This window comes from Orbicella franksi, chromosome 13 (assembly GCF_964199315.1).
Source record: "Orbicella franksi chromosome 13, jaOrbFran1.1, whole genome shotgun sequence".
Taxonomy (NCBI): Eukaryota; Metazoa; Cnidaria; class Anthozoa; order Scleractinia; family Merulinidae; genus Orbicella; species Orbicella franksi.
In genome coordinates this window covers 23,697,034-23,718,164 of record NC_138157.1, presented here as the reverse complement: position 1 = coordinate 23,718,164, position 21,131 = coordinate 23,697,034, and the positions used below count along the sequence as shown (strand labels likewise).

The window sequence follows — 21,131 nt, the reverse complement described above, 5'->3', positions numbered from 1 at the left end:
ATAATTAATTATTAATTTATGCATATATTTTGGCGACTAATTTTTTTCACTGGCGACCAAACCTGAACAGTCAGTGGCCAAATGGCCACTAAGGAAAAAAGTTAACTTGGAGGGTTGTCTTCGGACGTGTCATGGAGCAAATATGTAAATGTGCTAGTCAACAAAGCCAACAAAATAAACTAGGTTTAATTAATAGAACAGTGGGCCCATCAAATCCCGAGGCTTTCTCAACACTCTAGGCCCCATTTATATGGTCTTGGGTACCCAGGACAACCCTCCCCCCCCCCCCCCCCAAGGCAACTTTATCGAGCATTTACATGTGAAAACGTAGCCCCTGTAAGCCAAGTCAAAGTTGACCCTGCACGATTATTCATAACCCTTATTGAATAATCAAATGTGCAAATATTCCTCTTCATTTGAGTTTCCCTCGGTCATTCGATCACAGTGGGTTTTGCCAAGTTAATTTTCTATTCTTTGATACAAATTTCTGCTTTTAAACCTAAATCTAGGCATTACGTGACACTCACCATGCCGAGAATTGTTAGGCAAGCCAAAGTGTTTATATGAAGAAAAGTTGTCCCACCCAGCCAAGTTGTCTCAGCCCCGAGGCGGGTTTGTAGTCCTCATGTTAAAGGAGGTCACTCCAAAAACCGTGTATTTTTTTCCATCACCGATAAAAAGTTCACGTTGAGTTGAGTTACTCACCGTTGTTTTAACTTCTGAAGTGGATACGCTCCCAATGAAAAAGAAGCGAAAAGTTCGACACCGGGAGCCGCCATTTTGAAAGGATCTTGAAGGCCAGGCCACATATCCGTGACGTCATTCCGTCCGAGAATGTGTTTGTTCCTGTGAGCTTCCAGTTTAGTATGGCTGCGCTTGAAGCTAGAACGTGCTAGTGATTCCGGGGATGTCAATAATCAAGTTGAATGGAACGATTGGTTGGAAAATGCTCTGTGGTGTACTTGTGAGAGATGTGCAACCATGCCGACGCAAAGAGAATGTGTTTGTTGCCGAGAACAGCTGGAGTGGGTCACCAAGAGGGAAGGTACATTTTGCAGTACAATTACAATGGACGCAGTTAGCGGAAGAGGAAGTTTATTTTTAATTGCATATTGCGCTCAGAATTGAATTGGTGGCTTAAATAAATCCCTAGTATAATGCTTTTGATCTGATTTGTCTCCATTTTTATTTTACTGGCGGTTCAATGCGGAGGGAGTTCTGGTATTACAGAAACTGACGAGTTTTCAATGGTGTGTTTAAATCGGACGAATGCTTTCACCTCACAAGTCTGTGTTTTTACTCATAAAATTTGGATACTTTTTGCCCGTGCTCGTACGTGTTTGCCAGGTTTCTTTACACTTATGGACTACGTGGACTCTTGTGGAATACGCAGTGACTTTACATGTAAGATGCGAAGTGAAATCGACGTCTTTGACGTGAAATGTGAAATTGACGACATTTCTTATCATTACATAAGATTTTTTGTGAGAATTGTAATATGTATTGTTGGATAGCTAAGCATATGTAATATATTTTGGATAGAAGAAAAAAAGTATATGCAACTTTTACATGCGTAAACATTAGCTGATGAAGGAAAATTCACTCTGCTAGTGTGTTTATCCGTATCGCAAGTGTCTTGTTGACTCGCCTCGTTACTTGACAAAGCATGCAGTAAAATTAAAGCTTCATTTTTTTACTGTAGATTTGCTTTCATTAGCAACTGTAATTCCCAAAAATGATGTGAATGAAAAAAAAAAACTGTCCTTAATTAATGATGAATCGTGTTGATTAAATTGAAAACAAATTGTAACACATTTCAGACAAAATATTATTTACATGCGGATATCGGATTTCGCTATAGCAGGACTTGTTATCGGTAATTGTCGATATGTAGATAGGACTGATGTACAGTTAATGTGGCCGAACACAGTTTTCAAGAGCCTATACTTGATTCACCATTACTTTTAAGCTATTTATGCTTTGGCGCCCGTTTTTTGCAAGAGTCGAGGTTAACCACAGAAAAGTTTATTCTCGCATTTTGGTTAAGGTGTGTGCTGTTGCCATGGCAACGGGGTTGGTTAAAAACAAGACTTAAAAAATGGTTTTTGTTTATCTGGAAAAAATCCAGTCGTTAGATTTTTTTCATCTTTTGCCCATTATGAATTGACATTAAATCCCTTCTGTCAACACTGTTCTAATAAAATTTTGACATAGGCAATTTTTGTAATTCACCGTAAATCGTTTTCACTGCATGTTCTGTATTATTAAAAATTTCCTATGTCAAAATTCAGATTTTTTGCGATAGATCATTCACGTGGTTTCTGAACTATTTTTTGCCAAATTTCTTGAAATTCTAACGACTGGATGGTCATAAATCGGCAAGTTTCTGCAAAAGCAATCGGTCTCAATTTTTCGAGCAACTGCGCATGCACTGCATTTAACTGGGTTCTTTCGGTAACAAAGAAAAAGCTGAGAATTGCTGGGTTCTTTGCGTCGTTACCTTTTCTAACATATCTTTGTAATGAAAGACTAAAGCCATCAATACACTGCGTTCAATAATAGAGAAAAATAGCACAGATAGTGCGGGTGTTGAGTAAATAAAATGATCGCTCCATTGACGGCATGTTTGTTTTTGCAATCCTTGTGCGTGCGCTCAATTGCATCAGCAAAAGCGCGCGCGAAAACTGTGTTCGGCCACCTTAACTACTTCTTCCTATGTATTCCATATATGTATTCTATGTATTGTAATTTTAAAGAAATCTGCAGGGCATTTGAAGTTCCCATGGTACCCTAAGAAATTTAATAACTCACTTCCAAAAAACGCATGCAGTCACTGTGCATCAATGAACATGAAAACACGAAAACCCTAGCACCAGTCTACAAAATATAATGAATTAAAGCTTGTAACATGGAAGCTTTTTTTATAAATACTGGTAAGACTGGTAAATGAAGAAAAGAATTTCATTCAGCCATTTTCCCTGTTATTATAGAAAAAAAAAAAGCAGCAAACTGATTATACATGAAACTGACCCGTGATTCATGCTGTTACAGCGTCATTTTCATGAAAATATATTGCCTGAAGGGTCGAAAATTTTTGGCGACTAAACCTGAAAACTTAGGGGCCAGCTGGCCCCAAGGTTTTTTCTTGAAATTCCAGCCCTGTAGTCCTGCGAAGAGCTTCAATTTCTTGCGCAGAAATAATATTTACCCCGTCAAGTCAATGACAGTTCTGCTGGGCAAAAGTATTTTTAAAAATGAAAAGTATAATTGATAGCTACCTATTTTCGTTCCTTGCGATGCACCGTTCGCTTGCAATACATGCCTTTACAAGGGCCTTCCGTTGAAAAATTGTCAGAAAACATTTTTCTTCAATGACCTCGTTCTTGTGTTTCCAGCCACAAGCTCAAATCGGTAAAAAATTGAGTTTTGAAACAGTCATCTGTGAAATGCTCATTGCACACATACACATTTTCGAGTTTTTTGGCATGAATCTCTAATCCCAACGTAGCTGTTCAAACCACTTCTTTGGCAATTTTTTGCTCTTTTTAGGCAAGTTAAGGAAAGTCACTCCTCTTTCCCTATCCTTTTCGGTTCCGGTTTTACAGCCCGGGCTGAATTTTTTAGCTCACAACTGAATTTAGAACAGAAAAGAAGAGCTTTAGCCTTTGAGCTTTGCGCCAATTCGGACGGAATGACGTCACGGATATGCGACCTGGCCTTCAAGATCCTTTCAAAATGGCGGCTCCAGGTGTCGAACTTTTCACTTCTTTTTCATTGGGATCGCATCCACTTCAGAAGCTAAAACAATGGTGAGTAACTCAACTCAATGTGAACTTTCTATTGGTGATGGAAAAAAATACACGGTTTTTGGAGTGACCTACTCCTTTAACGGTTGGTTGAGTTTTGCAAAGAAATGTTACCTCACCCAAAGTAACTCGGGGGAGGGTTGTCTCGGGTACTTAAAACCATATAAATGGGGCCTTACAAATCTCCAGTTTGAAACCCCCACCTGTCCATGGATGTTGCACCATTAGAAAAAACTCAAAGAAGAGCTTCCCGTCTTGCCCTCGGTCAGAGGCGGAGTAAGATGACATACGAAGAGTGCCTGAAGAGGCTGAACTGGCCTACACTGGAATCTTGCAGACTGTACCTCTCTCTTCTGGAGTGCTACAAGATAGTGCTTGGCTTGAATAATCTTAAATTCAATGACTTTTTCGAACTAACCATTACCAAGTACAACTCTGCCAGAGCGAACCATTCTTTTCAACTATCTGTAAGTTTGCAGTTTATGAGAACGTATGTCACATATTTGTTAGCTAATTTGTATATTTGCCAGCCAATTTAAGAGCAAGGGTGCAAGGTTTCTTACATGTTACAATGGTTAGCACTCACGTCCCAATCTAGTGGACGCGAGTTCAGTTCCACAATCTGTCGGCTTTTTCTTTCTTTTTTGATGCCACTGGTCTCTTTCTTCTCTTGTTTAACCCTTTTTAACTTGGAAAATAATAATTATTTTCCAAGCTGCAGTGTGGAACAATTTCACTCCATCACTCTTTCACTTCCTGCTAGACATTTGGAAACCCGGGGAAACTCCCTTATGAAAAGGCAAGGGATGCTCTTTGGAGAATTTGAATTTAACTCCTAAGGGAGACTACTGTGGAGGTTGCTTGAGCTTCATTAGACCCCTAAAAGACACTACTCAAAACGGAATAGGTTTGATCACTAGCCACTGTTCAAGAAAGGATCCCGCGCGCACTTGTTCACCCGACTCGCGTACTCCAGAGATCAGTGGAAATCAAGCCTGAAAACACAAATTAAATGAGAGTGTTTCTTTTATTATTTCCCCAAGTGCACCGTAAAGGATACTTTGACAGCTAAAAATGGTGACGTTTTGACAACACGCTAAGTGAGACAAGAATCCTTGATTTGTACCCGAGAGGACAAGCATCCCTGACCTTTTCATATAGGAGTCCCCCCCCCCCCCCCCTCAGGTTTCGAACATCAGCCGTCTAAGGCCGTTTTACAGTCGCTTGCAGCGTGTCAAGTTGGTTATTTTCGAGAGGTAGAAGGTATAACGATTTTTTCATTGTAAGGGAAATACTTATGGTTCTTCCTTAGCGATTCGATTCAGGGAAAGTCTTCGTAGTTTTTCCTTGACAAACCTAAGTGATATTGTGCGTTCGAAAGCAATTGATATAAACAAATGATTAAAGGTTCCAGACGATTCTTTGAACACAAGAAACGGAAAGACAAATGCTACCTTTCGGTAACTGGTTTCTTGACAGAAAAAGAAAACAATGAAGAAGAAAAGGAAAAATGATCAAATGTCATAAGTAGGCACAACAGCACGCATGGCGGGCTAGTGCTTATCACACTGTGCTACTTGTACATAAGTTGCTATTTTTGGCTACAGCACAAGGAAGACATGTACAGATACATGTAGTGTAAAACGTGTAGGCAGACATGAGTAACAAACAGTTTCTGAATGTTGAGCTTTTTCATTTTGCAAATATCATAATACACCCCTAAATGGAAAAGGACTTTATGGGCTTGTTTGAAAGCTAGACTGCCCCCACATCACAAGTAGTTCCTTAATAAGCAATGCCTCATAACACCCTTTCATAATTTATTTTCCAAGTTCAGTGGCTCACAGCCACTTTGATTTGGGTGAAGAACATCCATGCTTGAAAAATGGGTCATTTATAACTAACAGAAATTGAAATTGGTTTTTTTAGTTGAGATATAGTCTTTTTATTGTAGTTTCTTCTCTCTAAGTTAAAAAAGTATTTGGTGGGGCGCTCACCTTTTTCCACCCATCTACACTTTGATCTAAAGATTGCTGCATTTCCCTTCTTGGTGTATATTGTTTGAAGTTCTGTTTTGAGATCATCAAATTCGTTTAAGACCTGATCAATGTCAGGGGAATGAAAATTACTACAAATGAACTCATCTAACACCTGAAGTCGACGTGTTATTTCCATTTCCCTACAGTTTGTTGATTTTGCTAAATTTTTGCTGAAAGAGATGGTTGCTGCTCTATTTTCCATTTTGAGCATCTCCCAAAAAAGCCATTTGTCGGTTAACTTGGAGTAATAAGAGCAAGTTTGAAAATGTGTTTTATGTATTTTGTTGACATAATCTTCATTATTCAACAGAGAATTATTAAATTTCCAGAGTCCGCGTCCTCTAGGTGTTTCATTAGACAAAGACAATGATATGTAAATTGCTTTATGATCAGGCGCTATAGCAGGATAGATTTCACTCTCTTTGACGAATTGTGTCAAGTTTTTGGCCACCAAAAAAAAGTCTATCCTGGATTTTACTTTTAAAACCTTAGATTCGTAAGAATACTTGCGTAATTTTGGATGTCGTTCTCTTTGAATGTCCACGAGATCCAGTATATCCATAGTAGTCAGGACTAAATTCTATAATTGGAAAATGAATAACCAAAATTGTAGGGCATGTAGTACTTCCAGGGACAATGGAATAGGGAACACCGGAACACCAGAACACCGGAGCATCCCAAAACATTATGGAACATTCAGGAACACCAGAAAAACCCAGAACACCCCCCCCGCCAAAAAAAAAACCGGAACACCCCCCCAAAAAACCAGAACACCTCCCAAAATACCAAGAGCGCAAATATGTTACCGTTAAAAAAATCATGCGCACATGAGCTTTTCTATTTACTACATCCACTGATTGCACATAAAATAATTTGATTCCACCATCACAATCTTGAAAACATTTACAAGCGCCACACAGTCACAAATTTTTTACCGGCTTCCCGCAGTCTATCCTCTCTTGCAGAAACTAATTCCAAGTATAAGCAGAATATGGATATATTTTCCTTTTGCTTTGAAACGTGAAAAATGCAAGATACTCATTGATATAAGAAATTCAGTCATCTTCCAGCTGTTCTTAAAGGATTACGAAAATGGAAAACCCATTTTGCTTTAAAATGCGTTAACACTGTGAAATGTACAATAAAAAGGATAGTAATAAACATTTAGATTAGTTAACAGGTGTATTATCTGACAACTTCATAAAACCGAGAAGGCACTCAGGGTTGTGTCTGCCATCTCTTCTACACTTCTTCTCACTGAGCCAATACAATGGCATCATCCAAGATGCTCGAGCCCCTGTGACACTGGTACAGTGCTCTACCTACTGAGCTGGGAAGCCAACTAGGAGCTGGTCATTTTGCTGGTACATAATATGCCCATAAGTGATGAATAAATGTTTGGGACTATATTAATTTCATATATTTGAAATGCAGATTAAATGTGGAATAAATGCCAAATCCAGTGAACAAAGCACACAACATACTGTAAATACTTGTACAATCCAATCAGATTGACAGTGAGTTTTAGCTGTGTACATGCATAGTTTATTAAATACAGCCGTGTTATGCACGCCCACTCAGGAATCAGATGTATATTTTCATCTTCGGGTTGCGTGCATTGAAGCAGCTGAGCCATCATTTGTGCCGTGTTCGCTGGTCATCCGCGACAGATTGCCTCTCACAGAGTGCCACAAAAACTACATTACAGAAGAGTTCGGTCTGAGAGCCTGTTAGATTTAATTCATGTCATTAGTTTTTTTCATGTTTCTGTGCTTTGTTTGACCGGTTTATAGCTGTTGAAGTTCTATTTTATATCTGCTTCCGCTTTATTATTCTTTGTTTTAGATATGTTTTGCATGATAATAAGTTAAAAAATAATGAAAAATATAAGTTAACTAAAAATAAAAATAAATTCCAACATATCTTTCAAATCTTTTCATGTAACGCTTGTACGCTGTAATTATTTGCCTGACATCTTTTCCATTTAAACACTAATAAGTTTGGATACATTTTTGTATAATCATCTTGGGATCAACCCATGATTTTAAAGTGGCTTCCTCTTTCCAGTGTTCCATGTTCCGGTGTTCCCGGAAGTACTAACCAATTTTCAATTTCGGTTATTTATAAATAACCAATTTGTAATCTGCTGTCGCTGGAAAAAAAATTAAGTTTTGGTTATTTATAAACAACCAGTTTTCATAACCATTTATAACAATAACCACAATAGTCAGTTTGGCTTTAGATCAAAACATTCAACCACCCATGCTCTTCTCCTCTTGACCGATAAGATACAAAGATCAATTGATAATGGCACCTACTCTTGTGGAATCTTCTTAGATCTATGTAAAGCATTTGATACAGTTGACCATAAAAATTTATTAGCCAAGTTGGAGTATTACAGCCTACGAGGTGTTCCAAATGATTGGTTTGTTTCTTATTTAAGTAACAGAAGACAGTTTGTTTCTTTGTTTGGTACTAATTCTGATTACCAACCTGTTACATGTGGAGTACCTCAGGGGTCAGTGCCTGGCCCACTTCTTTTTCTTTTATATATAAATGCTATGCCTAAATGCTCCAATATCTTAGAATTTCACCTTTTTGCTGATGATACAAACTTGTTTCTTAATAATCCTAGCATTCTAAATTTAGAAACCAACTTAAATGTAGAACTAGAAAAGGTAAGCCAGTGGTTATATGCTAACAAATTATCTCTGAACATTGAAAAAACTAGCTTCGTGGTATTTCACTCTCCACAAAGAAGAATAGCTCATAAGTTGAATCTTAGTATCTCCAATAAGTCTGTGAAATCTGATAATCAAGTTAAATATTTAGGAGTCATTTTTGATTCCAATTTGAACAGAAAACCATACTTACACGAATTGAGCAAGAGGGTTTCAAGAGGTATTGTAGTACTACCTAAATTTAGATATTATGTAAATAGAAACATATTACATCAATCACATTATTCAATTATCTACCCCTTCCTCACCTATGGTTTATCAATTTGGGGCAATAGTTATAGTACTACTCTTAAACCCTTAATAACTCTTCCAAAGAGAGCTATACGTACTACAACTTTTTCAAAACAGGATGAACACTCTGAGCCTCTTTTGAAGGAATTAGAGATCCTTAAATTAACTGATGTTGTTACCCTTCAGAATGCACTCCTCATATATCACTATTACTATAATCTTCTTCCATCTTCCTTTGAAAATTTCTTTCAAACAGTAGCATCTGTACACTCATACAATACTAGGCTTGCTTCTAAATCAACCTATTACATCAATACCATCAAAACAAACTATGGTAAATTCAACATTCACTTTGCAGCCGTAAAAGTTTGGAATCGCCTTGATTAAAGCATTAAACACCTACCCCTTAAAACATTTAAAAACAAAGTCAAGCTAAACATCTTACAGTCTTACTGTTCATGAGTTTTCAACTGGTATTTGTTTATTTATTTTATTTATTTATTTTTATTTATCTATTTATTTATTTATTTCTTCTTTTCATCTCTTTTTTATTGACTAATTAATTGCTTTCATCAAGCTTTAGTACCAACCTACCTCCTGTACTTAAACATTACTTAGTTTTACTCAGCTCGATTAGCTTTATAGTTATCCTGCGTAAACATTACCTCTTTTTTCTATTAATATATTATATTGTAAAGTTTAACTTTTTTCTATTTGGTAATAAAGCTTGTTGTTGTTGTTCAATATAAATAACCATTTTTTTCAATTTTGGTCATTTATAAATAACCAATTTTAAATTTCTGTTAGTTATAAATAACTAATTTTCAAATTTGGCTATTTAGCTAATAACCGCTTTACAATTTTGGTTAATTAACAAATAACCACTTTGCAATTTTGGTTATTTACAAATAACACTATTCATGTTTTCGTTATTTGTTAAATAACCAATGTCTCGTTTTGGTTATTTATAAATAACCAAACTGCAATGTGGTTATTTACATATAACCATACTTGTTTTGGTTATACACAAATAACCACTCTAAATAATAAAAATAAATTTGGCGCCCCATATCTGATAGCTACATGTTGTGTGTTTGTAATTCATAAAAATCTTCAATTTCTCCGAAGATCTTTCAGAGCCACCTCGCAGGGAGAGTTGCTTTGATCTTTTTCGCACTCTGTTGTGATTTGCTGTCCAAACACCCGCGCACTCGATCCAGTGGTTGTGAGTCGGGTAAAGAAGACTAGCTTTTGTCTTCAGGCAACAAGAAAAACATGCTTGGCAACCTCTATCGGTTTCTATTAGGCCATGAGAAGTTTCCAAGGTAGAGTGGCTCAATCGAGAAGGTGTACTAAATCCATTGGAGCAATGTAATTCTTGTAGTGGAGGCATCCCTGTTCTTGTACATCATGTAGTATGCATGAAAATTCAATTGTGATTGAGATACAAAAAAATGCATATGCATGTGCATATGTCATTGCGTGTTGTTATATTTTGGGGGCCATACAATTATCACTAATCATGTGGCCCCCCAAAAACATACTATATACATAGATGTGCTAAAGTAGTGTACTAGATTTATAACTGACAATACAGTCTAAGTCTGGTAAATGTCTCTGGATAATCAGCTTGATGTTAGTGGTTCTGAGTTAAACCATTTATTCGACCTTGAAATGAACAGCAATCTCTACGACAAATTAGGACCCTAAAAACTAGTAAACAACATCTCCATGTGGTCGCAAAACATCCACTAAGCGTTCAAAGTCACGTGACCTAAGTATTTGCACTTTTTGAGTACACTGTAACAAAATGTACTTCACACTACAGTTAAATGTAGATTTAAAAACTACCATTCTACCATTCTGCGATTTACGTTTTAGCGAAAGCTATTTAGTTCTGTTACTGTATTTAAACTCCCTGAATAAAGGAAGTAAAAACCCAACTGGGCAACCGCGAAGCCAGAGGCACTTCCAGAAAGGCTTTAAACGTGGAGCTATTTCTGGTATAGCACATAAACTCGACTCTAATATAGGCCCTCTTGTCACTCGCAGGATGAAACAACTCAAAGGGATTGTACACAGATACTTATTTAGTGGCTTTTGATAGGTAGAAAAGTACAGAGTGCTAAAATAAGCATCTTTGTAAAGAAATAAACTGAGAAACGAACTACTACTTTCGACAATAACATAGTACGTATTAAGTTTGATAAGATCATTCTTGCTATAGAGACAACTAAGAAACTCCAATAGGATTACTTTGGGACCCTTCCAAACAGAAAACATGTCTTTTTTATTTAAATTTTTTAACTTTTTTTACATTTTGGGGGCCACACGGTTAGTGCTAATCGTATGGTCCCTAAAATATAACAACATATATAGCAACGTCCGTTAACAGCATGTTTCAGCAGTTGTTCACTTCCATGGGAAGTTAAAGTAAAGCATGCTTAAATCATTCCCTGAAGAAGTCTCAGACGAAGCGCGTCGGAAATAAACGAAAAAGCTTACAACTACAAGAAGACTTCCTTTATGCTGCTCACTAGTCTTGGTTAAAAAAATTTAAAAAATTAAAACAAAGATTAAAAAATTCTAATAACCTTCCCAGCAGATGGGCTTTGAGGGTAGATCGTAGAGCGTAGATTGAATAGAGTAGCTGGTAGAACGTAGAGAGTAGAGCATAGATGGACTTGGAGGGTAGATGGTAGATCGTAGAGCATAGAGCGAGTAGCTGGTAGAATGTAGAGAGTAGAACATAGATGGGCTTAGAGGGTAGATGGTTGATCGTAGAGTATAGATCAAAGAGAAGTACCTGGTAGAACATAGAGCATAGATGGACTTAGAGGGTAGATGGTAGATCATAGAGTGTGGATTGAAGAGAGTAGCTGGTAGAACATAGAGAGTAGAATGCAAATGGTAGAACATATAGCGTAGAGCGTAGAGTGTAGAGGGTAAACTCAATACAGAATTGTACATTAAAAGAAATTATTCTCCATGCACTTTAATATTTGCCACAATAACTGTAAGCCTCTACGCCCGTACATAGAACCGTAGAGCGTAGATGGTAGAGGGTAAACTCAATACAGAATTTCAAATTGAAAACAATTAAAACACTGTATACTGTAATAACACTTAAATGACACTTCAATATGTATGAGATAAATGCGAGGAACATGCTACAAGTTGAAATCAAATGTTACAAAATAGGCAGTTAACCATAGTAACAATACACAACTACGGTAAAAGCTGTGAAGTAGGAGGTAGTGTATCTTTCCAACACGTAGGAGGAGACTGGTGACGAAAGCGTAGAGTCGTAAAGCTCTACAAAAATTTCTACGCCAAATCAAGCTTCATAAATCAGGCGCCAGTTGCATCAATCATCATTGCGTGGTTCCAGAAAACATCCATACCCCACCAAAGAGGAAATTGGAAATTCCGGAGGGGTCAAAGAACCAGGAAATTCCAGAGGGGAGGGTGTTTGGATGGTTGATTTAGTTTCGAGGGGACATTCAATGCAATACGGATTCAAGTATCAATCCAGCTGTTCAAAAGTCCTTTCTTACCTACTGAGTTGATCTTTCACATGAAAAAATAGTAGATTGAATACTTGAGTTTGAATCCCATTATATCCAAAATAATATTTGGAAGCTAACAAGTGCAAAGAATATGCTGTTGCGTGGACATGGCCACCATTACCTGTTGCCAGTCTACATGAAGTCACTTAATGGACAGAAAAGCACTGGTGACTAGCCTAGTTTGTTTTTCACTTCGACCTTCCAAGCTGTTGAGTGGCAGTTGATTTCTTTCGTGGAAATTAGTTTCATTATAATGGTAAAAATTACATCGTGTGGTTCCAGAAAATATCAATACCCCCCACAGAGGGTTTTTTCCGGTTTGACCCCCATTCCCCAAGATTTTCTGTTCCAAAGAGCTTCATGGCACTCTCCCACCCCCCTGTAATTTGCATGATTTTTCTACTTGGGTCCCCCAACCCCTCGGAACTTCAATAGCCACATATAGCAAGATTAGTCAATTTTTAGTTTTAATCTCCTAGGTACTGTTTTAAACAGTAATAAAATTTGGCTGCAGCTATTTATGGTTCAAGACAGCATATTTTTCACAGTTAAAGGGCATTTGACACCCTTCTGCGCATTTACAGCAATTTGATTTCTTATCCGACGGAACAGTTTTTAAAGTTGATATTTGCGTGAAAAATCCTTCTTCATTGACCTTGTGAGGCGTGTGGAAATTGTAATACCAATATTGAAGAACTGTTTAGTCATCCAAGAAAGACTTAAACAGCATATTTTGTGTTTTGAGTTGAACATCGTTGAGAAATATGATGTCCTCGAGAGTGGGTTTTCGAGGTAGCTAGAGACAAAAGCTACTTTCGCCCCGTAGCTGTCTTGTTTGCAAAGAAAAAAGAAAAAAGAAAAAAAAAGAGAATGCAAGTTGAAAGAAACTAAAGTGTATGTGCTTGTATTCAACGGACACAGCCTTCACACAACATAAACATGATAAATATTCCTCCAAAAGCCGACAGATAAAGAGATTTTCAAAAAGCACGTGAAACTCCAAGCTCACCTGGGGCAAATTCATGGCTCGCATGTGTTAGTATTACGATTTCTTTTCGTTAAAGAAATTGGTGTCAATCAAGAATGCACATGCGCTTTATGGTGACAAAGGCCCTTTAACTGAGGCAAACAATTGGTAAACCTTGATTTGCCACACAATGTTTGTTAATTTATTGTACATTACTTTTGGGGATATTTACTAAGTCAGGATCAAAACTGCTGGGTTATGAAATATTACCAGGTGGGATTTAATTTTCCTTAAAATGACCTTGGAAAATTCTAGACATAAAATTAGGCAGACCCGTCCCTTCATGTCATGTTGAAATGTTCGAACTAACTGACATAAATAGAAGTACTCAACATCCAAATGGCGTAACAGCTGACCTTTTCTTCATTCAAAGAAGTTTTCATTGAAGAATCCAAGAAAGTACTGAAAGTTTATGTTCTTTCAAATAAACCAGTCAAAGTTTTAATTTATGCACAGCTCCTCATTGTCCTTGGTTACATATAATTCAAAACAAATGGCACTGAATCGACTTTGCTAACTTTAGCAAACTATGAACTACATGGATAACAACGAAAATATGTGATAACCTAGTTATGGCCAATCGGAAACGGGAATAATTTTGTATGAGTAGCAAATTAAATATTCAGAGTAAGAATCCCACCTGATTGCATGAATAATGCTGGAAAAAGCACCAGCTGTGTTTAAGCTAAATACAGCACAATCTTCTAAGTATAAAATGTACAACATATTGTCAACCTCATTATAGATGTATTGCTGCACCTCTTCTTCGGTACTTTGCTCCACCAACATGCTGCTCAGGAGTACTTGCATCTCTGTTGTTCAAAGTCGGAACAATAATGGAAATATATGGCAAAGAATCTTACATTTCTTTCAACAGATGGAACATTACTGTTGGTTAAATTATGTGAATCAATTGGGAAAGTACATTGTATGATATATAAAAAACTCTTTGTGTACCCCCGTCCCAATCAAAGATTTAGCTCTTTCAGACCCCTTGGGATTTCTGCGACCCTCTGTGGGGTGGGTATAGATATTTTCTGGAACCACACATTTCAGAAGCTCGAGAATTTCTTGTTCTCATTTATCTCATATATCTCCCCGTGGGTGTGTGAGCGATTGTGTAATGATCACGATAAAAGAAAGTATGGTGTCAGTTTCATCCACACTCAACTTATCACTCCTTCAATGGAAATTGTACCACAGGACTTAGTCATATGGGAAGGTGATGTGACAAGTTACCATCTTGCCTATTTTCTTTTAAAGCACATTTAATTAAATTGCTGTATGTTTTCTCAGTCTGTATCTTCAGATGTCACGAGCGATCGAGAATAAACAGCAGTGTTGTGCAAAGTAGAAGGCCTTGTGTTTAGAGTGTTTTCTTTAACTTTAACTCACTTTCTTGCAAAAAGGAATTTTTCTGGAGGGTATGGAGGGTGTACAAAATACTTAAGGAAATTCTTGAGGGTGGGGGGACTATTTTTGTGTTTAAAAAATGGAACTACACATTCACTAGCTATAGGAAATCCACTGGTTTGCTCATAGAGCACTTTGATTGAATATGAGAGACACTCTGTCTAATTGTTCTGTGAATCAACTGAGCTGTATCTGGTAAGATGTCATGTATGGTTCAACAATGAAGAAGTTTGTATTTCTCAGGGCGAAAAATTGAAATTCCAGCTAGCTGTCAGTATCTGGTCCTTGTCATTATCCAGGCGTCTACGATTTTCAATATATTTGAAAAGCACCGTTAAGGAACCTTGCAAAATCTCTGAATTGGACCTGGTATCGCCAAAATGCCAGAAACCAAAATTTATCATTACAGGGCAAATGGAGAGTTTAAAACATTCAGCATGTTGTTACAGTAATAGAAATGAGCTATAGCAAGCTACACTTAGAGCACATGGCAAATTACAGATGAAGTTCTTACAGAGGTGTCATATTCTACAAAGTGTGACAGATAACAGCTAAAACCAGACCTATGACCAGTAAAAATTTTCATCCTATTTGGTCAAATAGCTCTGTTCTACTTTAAAGTCCTCCTAATATCACAGTGCTTCAAAAACAAATGTGTAGCATAAAACTTAAAAAAAGGTCAAGAGATTAACATCAAAAGAGAATGGGAAATGTGCAAATGTCTCTCTCTTTACAACAGAGTTTGGTGTGCACTGCATGACACTTATAAAGGTTCATGAGAGATGTGCATCATAACTTCATTAGACCGACAAATAGAATTACTCTGTCACCAGAGTGCTGAGCTTCAGAAATACTGTATGAAACCATTGCAGTCTTTCTTTTTGCTCATCTTCCGACGCCCAAGCTTCTTGCGGCTTCACATGTCACATTAGCACACTCACAACCGCTCACTTGTGTTGCTTTTGTGAGTGGTCTATCTTAGCAGTCCATATTGCAAAATTCAGATCGCTGAGGGAACCAATCAGAATTCTCCTTGTGGACCAGTCCAGCCATACAATAAACATGATTATTATACAGAAATCATGATTATCTCAGAGCTCAAATTAACGGCCGGTCAACGGACAACGTCCAGCCAGAATAGTGACTTGACCAGCCAAAAACTTCAAATGCCGGTCATGTTGACCGGTCACATCATGTTGAATTCCAGTGACAGCGTGCCACTTCATTGAGCTGCTGAGCCCTGTCAAGGCTATCTTTCGTTAAGTTTTAAGCTCTTCTTTGTATTAGGCCAAATTTTAATCGGTCTATATGTAGCAACGACTGGAACAAACAAATTATATTTGTGGGTTTAATTAGGCCCAAGTTATTTAATTTTTTTAAAAATATCTTGGCCGGTCAGAAAAGAGACGTGACCGAGCTAAAATTACTTTGGCCGGTCAACATGACCGGCCACGGTTCGAAAATTATTTTAAGCCCTGTTATTTACTGGACACGTAAAATTCATAACAAATTACATCTGGGCCCAAAAATTGCCTTTGACAATGTACACACCACCCGGGATGACCTGTTATAGCAAATACCCTACCCAAGGGCGGGAAAAGTTTTCTAAATGCCCAACTAGGGATTGTGCATGGGCTTGAAAACATGGACAACATCCTGACTCGAAAGTAGGAAACTTTCAGACTGCCAAGACGGTTGACTACACCTATAAACAAACTCAAAGTCACAACCGCGATCAAACTTACCAAAAAAAATCACTAGGATGACAGCTGCAATAGCACTGAACACGGATAAAACTGTCGCCAATAAATTTTCAGTGACCATTGTACATTGCTATACGATTTTTCCGTACTTCACTGCTCTAAGCACAACCTCATCCCCAGGGCCTTCTCCACTTTTCAAAATTCACCGCCGCCATTTTGAAAATCATCGAGGAGAAGACCCTGGGGACGAGATTGTCACCTGAGAAAGAAACAAGAACCAGGCGAGGTATCCCTTCGATCCGCCCAAAACCGTGTGAACCTCAATAGGGGAAACATGAAATTTCGTTTTTGTGGCGATTTGGATTGCCCAGATTGGGTACTTGCAGAAATAAGCACACTTTCAAAAATAACCTCTGTGAAGATGAGGCTTCTTTGCGGTCAGGTTATTAAAGATTTGCTTGAAGAAAGTATAGACTATTCAAAAGTGGAGAAGCTGACATCTGATGCAAAGTATGAATTAGCAGACGTGAAAGCTTCTGTCGCGGCACTATCGTTGATACTCTCTAGTGCTGCCAAGTACAGCGTGGATGGTGATGCATTATCTAACGAACTTCAGCAACTTGGCTTACCAAAAGAACATTCCGTTTCAGTGTGTAAAACGTATGCTGAGAATTTAATCAGGTTGCAAGATTCTTTCTCACAACAAAGTTTGAAGTTGAAACAGCTGGCCGGCCTAGAGTGGAGGGTGGACTTCGTTTTAGGATCCAGCGAGTTACGTGAAACAACGGAGCCAGAAGTTCTTCTAAGGTTCAATGAAGTAGATACCAGTTGCGGCACAAGTCTACCAGTATCATTTGTGATGACTTCAGAGAGATTGAGCGTGTTTCTTAGTGAACTGAAGCAAGTTCAGGGGGTAATGGCTGGATTAAGCTAAGCTTTTACAGCTGTTTTTAGTACACTAGTATAGCGTTAATTAAGGTTTTAGTTTGCAGGGCTTGCATTTTTTTTTTTGTGACAGGGGTCGGAGGCGAGAAACAAAGAATAGAAAATGGAATGCACTGCACACTCAAGGGTAAAAGTGCATTGTAGATTGCTAACGAGTTGTACTAGAGGCAATGATAGTAAAATAATTCAATTAATTCTCGCATTTTCATTGGTTCTCACCCATGATCTATTAGAGGTCAGATTAGCATGCAAGCAGGCTCACGTTGGAGCACAAGCATGAAATCGAGTGGTGAAGCCGCGAGATGAGAAAGTGAGCCTGCTCTGATCTCTGCAAATTTTTATTTCCACTCTGGAAACTGTAGAAAAGAAATAGAATGGCAAAGCTGCGAGACGAGAAAGTGAGCCTGCTCTCATCTCTGCAGATTTTTTATTTCCACTCTGGAAACCGCAGAAAAGAATAAGTCAATTACATTTTTACCAGAAGTATAAACTTTGGCAGCTCAGATTTCTCGGGGAAATTGCAAATCTTTTTCATAACAACATGTAGGCACGATATCCGTTGTTGATAAAGTTTTGCCAAAGAAAAACTGTCAAAGTTTATGTCTACTAAGGACACACACTTAATTCCAACTGACCTTGCTTTGGCAATCTGGTCTTTGACGATGCTGGTAAATGGGCAAACGCCTTCATGTTGTTTTGTTGCCCGCTTGCGATCACATATGTTTGTAATATTTAACTCTTCCCATATGCAGTCGGCAACACGACAAGTACGTCTTGACTTTCCACTGCTATTTCCTGCTCCCTCTTTAGTTGAAATTTAACCAGAAATAGACTAGAACTTTGCTGAAACATCAGTAATACGTGCACTTGACTCTTCCTCTGCCTCCAGATGTGGATGACTTGTTTTTTTATTGTGCGGTAAATTACTGCAGTAAATTGAATTGCTTCTCATCAAACATAATAGATTGACAGTTTTCTCGCCTTTCCTGCTTTTCGACTGATGGTATTTCACTTCGCTCAGACAAAGCAGAAATGAAAAAATTACAGAGATCAGGGCAGGCTCACTTTCTTGGCACCTCTTCACCAGACTCCTTCCCGCTGGATTGCTTTGCTCTCTACCGCTCATACGTGTGACTCAAAGATGAGCCTGCTTCCAGGCTAAGGTCAGATGCACAGATGACATCAATTTAACAATTATTTTCCGTCTGTTTTTTAAAATGGGGCAAAGTTTTGAGAATTTGATAATATTTTACGAGACTGGGGGAAGGTTAGGTAAAAAAAGTCTTGTTGAGTTGAGGCTGTCAACAGGTATGAGAAGCAGGAAGAAGAAAGAAAAACAAGTTTCTTTTTTAGAAAATGATGTGGAATAAATACTCAAGCAGTCTCAATTGGCAGTACAGCGAGACTAAATCAAATGCAAAATTGGTCTTGAAATTATTTCAAGGTAAGAAACCATTGAACCAAGAATACTAAAATTGCAGCCAGGGACAGCTCAAGAACAAACCCTCTACGTTACAGTCAAGAGGTGTAGTTTTCAAAATCATTTGCCTTGACTGTGAGTTTGTCTTTTATGGACAAATAGAGCCTTAGCAACACGAATAAAAGAACGCAATGGGGTGGTTTGAGTTGGAGACAGTAACTACAAGGTTGCACTAGGTTGTCAGTTGGCCATGACATGGACCTTAGTCTTACCACTGTTGTGGACAAGGCTTGTGATTACCATAAGAGACTTTTTCCTGAGGCCTGTCATTCTCACAGACACCAAAATGCGGGCAATGAACATATTGACATTCCAGATATTTACGAGTCACTCGCGTGATTTGTTATGTTGCACAGTGTTTGCTTGTTGCATTTTGCTGGTGTAGCACGGGTTGAACTGTGAGCCGTTGGATAGCCAGTCATTTCCATTGGCTTTTTAAACCAACAAAGACATAAGTTGTTTGGTTGAAATGTCTGTGTAACTAGCTATAAACGTTTTTTAACACTTTGGTACAGTCAGTGTCAAACAGAACTTTGAATGTAAGAAACCATTGTTTTGCCTTGAATTTAACAAACCCAATATATAAAATGTTTGAGAGTAATTTTGAATTGTTTACTCAGATTGGTGTTGGGAAAAAAACACAACTGAACAGTACTTCTTAAAATAAACACATAACTTTGCTTTCCGACATAAATGTTCCAGTTTGTTTCAGGGCACAGTGCAGTGAGAAAAATATGGCTCACTACAGCTCACGGCTGTCTGTATCAAAGCTAGAAAGTGTCCTAGACACTATCTTGAATGCACTTGACAATCACCAACTACAGAGGACACAGATGTTCACTGTCATGCTCCTTTCATTCAAAGCTTGAATTGAATGGCCTATGACGTGTCGATGTTGATCCTAACTGCAAGCTTTCCAAGTGTCTCTTTCAACTCTTGCAATGTCTAGGTTTTTCATCTGATGACAAAAACTGACTGGCTATGGACTTTTCCAGTATTTTGTATTCCTAGATTTCACAGTTCAAGTCTACTTCTGCCGTAAGATTTTTATTCCACCACAAGGGATGCTCAATTCAAGTTTGACAGTGGCGTGATTTCCCTCGACCAATCACAATTCTTTGCTACGCAAAGAAACCAACAAGTTTGCTTCGTTTTGTATAGACAGTAGATTAGGTCATATTGCTATTTTTGTGTTGTTGAAGTGGACAATTTCCCTTCTTTCAAGTTATGTTGAAAGATGTTTTTTGTTGTATAAAACAAATACCGGTAGATTCCATGTTGTAATGCGTCTGTTCAGTAATAGACCACAGATGTCAAAATGTGGTACGAACTTCAGTGACACACTTGGCTATTGCCTTGTGTGCAACTTTTTTCTGATGCCATCTGTGATCCATTGTAGAACAGACACACAGCAATGGAATCTATTAATTTTGTTACTTAGGCTATGCAAATGAGCAGCCAGTCAATAGCTCATTGGTCAACTTTTAGTGGGAGTTGTCAGTAATTGTATACCCATGTTTGCAGAAGGACCTGAATTGTCAGGGGGCAAACATTGCAAGTCGCTAGAAGGACATTTATAGCAAAAAAGTGACTTTGGAGAGAGAGCAACGCTCTTTCGCTGTCGTTTTATTGCAAATGGATTTGGGCAATGTTGATACATAAAAAATGTTAGTTTTTGTTTAAATAACCATGAAATAGGTGATAAAATCTACCAATAAACTCCCTTGTTTGTGCAAGGTTTATTGTGAAATTGACATCACATAATGGTCTGAAAATATTAGAAAATTAGATATAAATCGAGAGGAAATAACCCAGTTAAGCCTTTAAGTAGTGTACAGGTTATGCAAATAAGATTGGAAATAAGCCTGGTGGCGATCATTGTGCTGGTGGGGTTGATTAAAATGAGTTGACAGATCATTGGTGTGACTCATGCTGTGTGGCCATTGTGAGCCTTCAAAGTTTTGCCTTTACAAGCACATCTTCAAGCAACTTTCCTTTTCTATAACAGATCAAGGGTGGCTCCTTGAATATCTCTCTAAGTAATGGCTGGTTTTGTATTCAATTTGTTCATGATTATGCTTTTCAAATTTTGGTAATGACGGTTGAAAATACATGACAAAGGGTTGAAGTTTCTTGTGCATTCTGGTTTTTAACTTGGAAAATCCAAGTTGTAGGTA

At 37.9% G+C, this 21,131-nt stretch overlaps 1 protein-coding gene across 1 annotated transcript; it reads left to right on the top strand.

The window, feature by feature from the left end:
• The first annotated feature begins 280 nt into the window (after positions 1–280).
• Positions 281–19,640, top strand: LOC145466189 (COMM domain-containing protein 4-like). The gene has a single exon (XM_081449939.1). The coding sequence runs from the start codon at positions 16,864–16,866 to the stop codon at positions 17,461–17,463; it is 600 nt and encodes a 199-aa protein (XP_081306065.1). The 5' UTR covers positions 281–16,863; the 3' UTR covers positions 17,464–19,640.
• The last annotated feature ends 1,491 nt before the right edge of the window (positions 19,641–21,131 follow it).

Excerpts from the sequence above, each read along its gene's own strand:
- LOC145466189 (XM_081449939.1), top strand. The coding sequence starts at position 16,864 with ATGAAATTTCGTTTTTGTGGCGATTTGGATTGCCCAGATTGGGTACTT.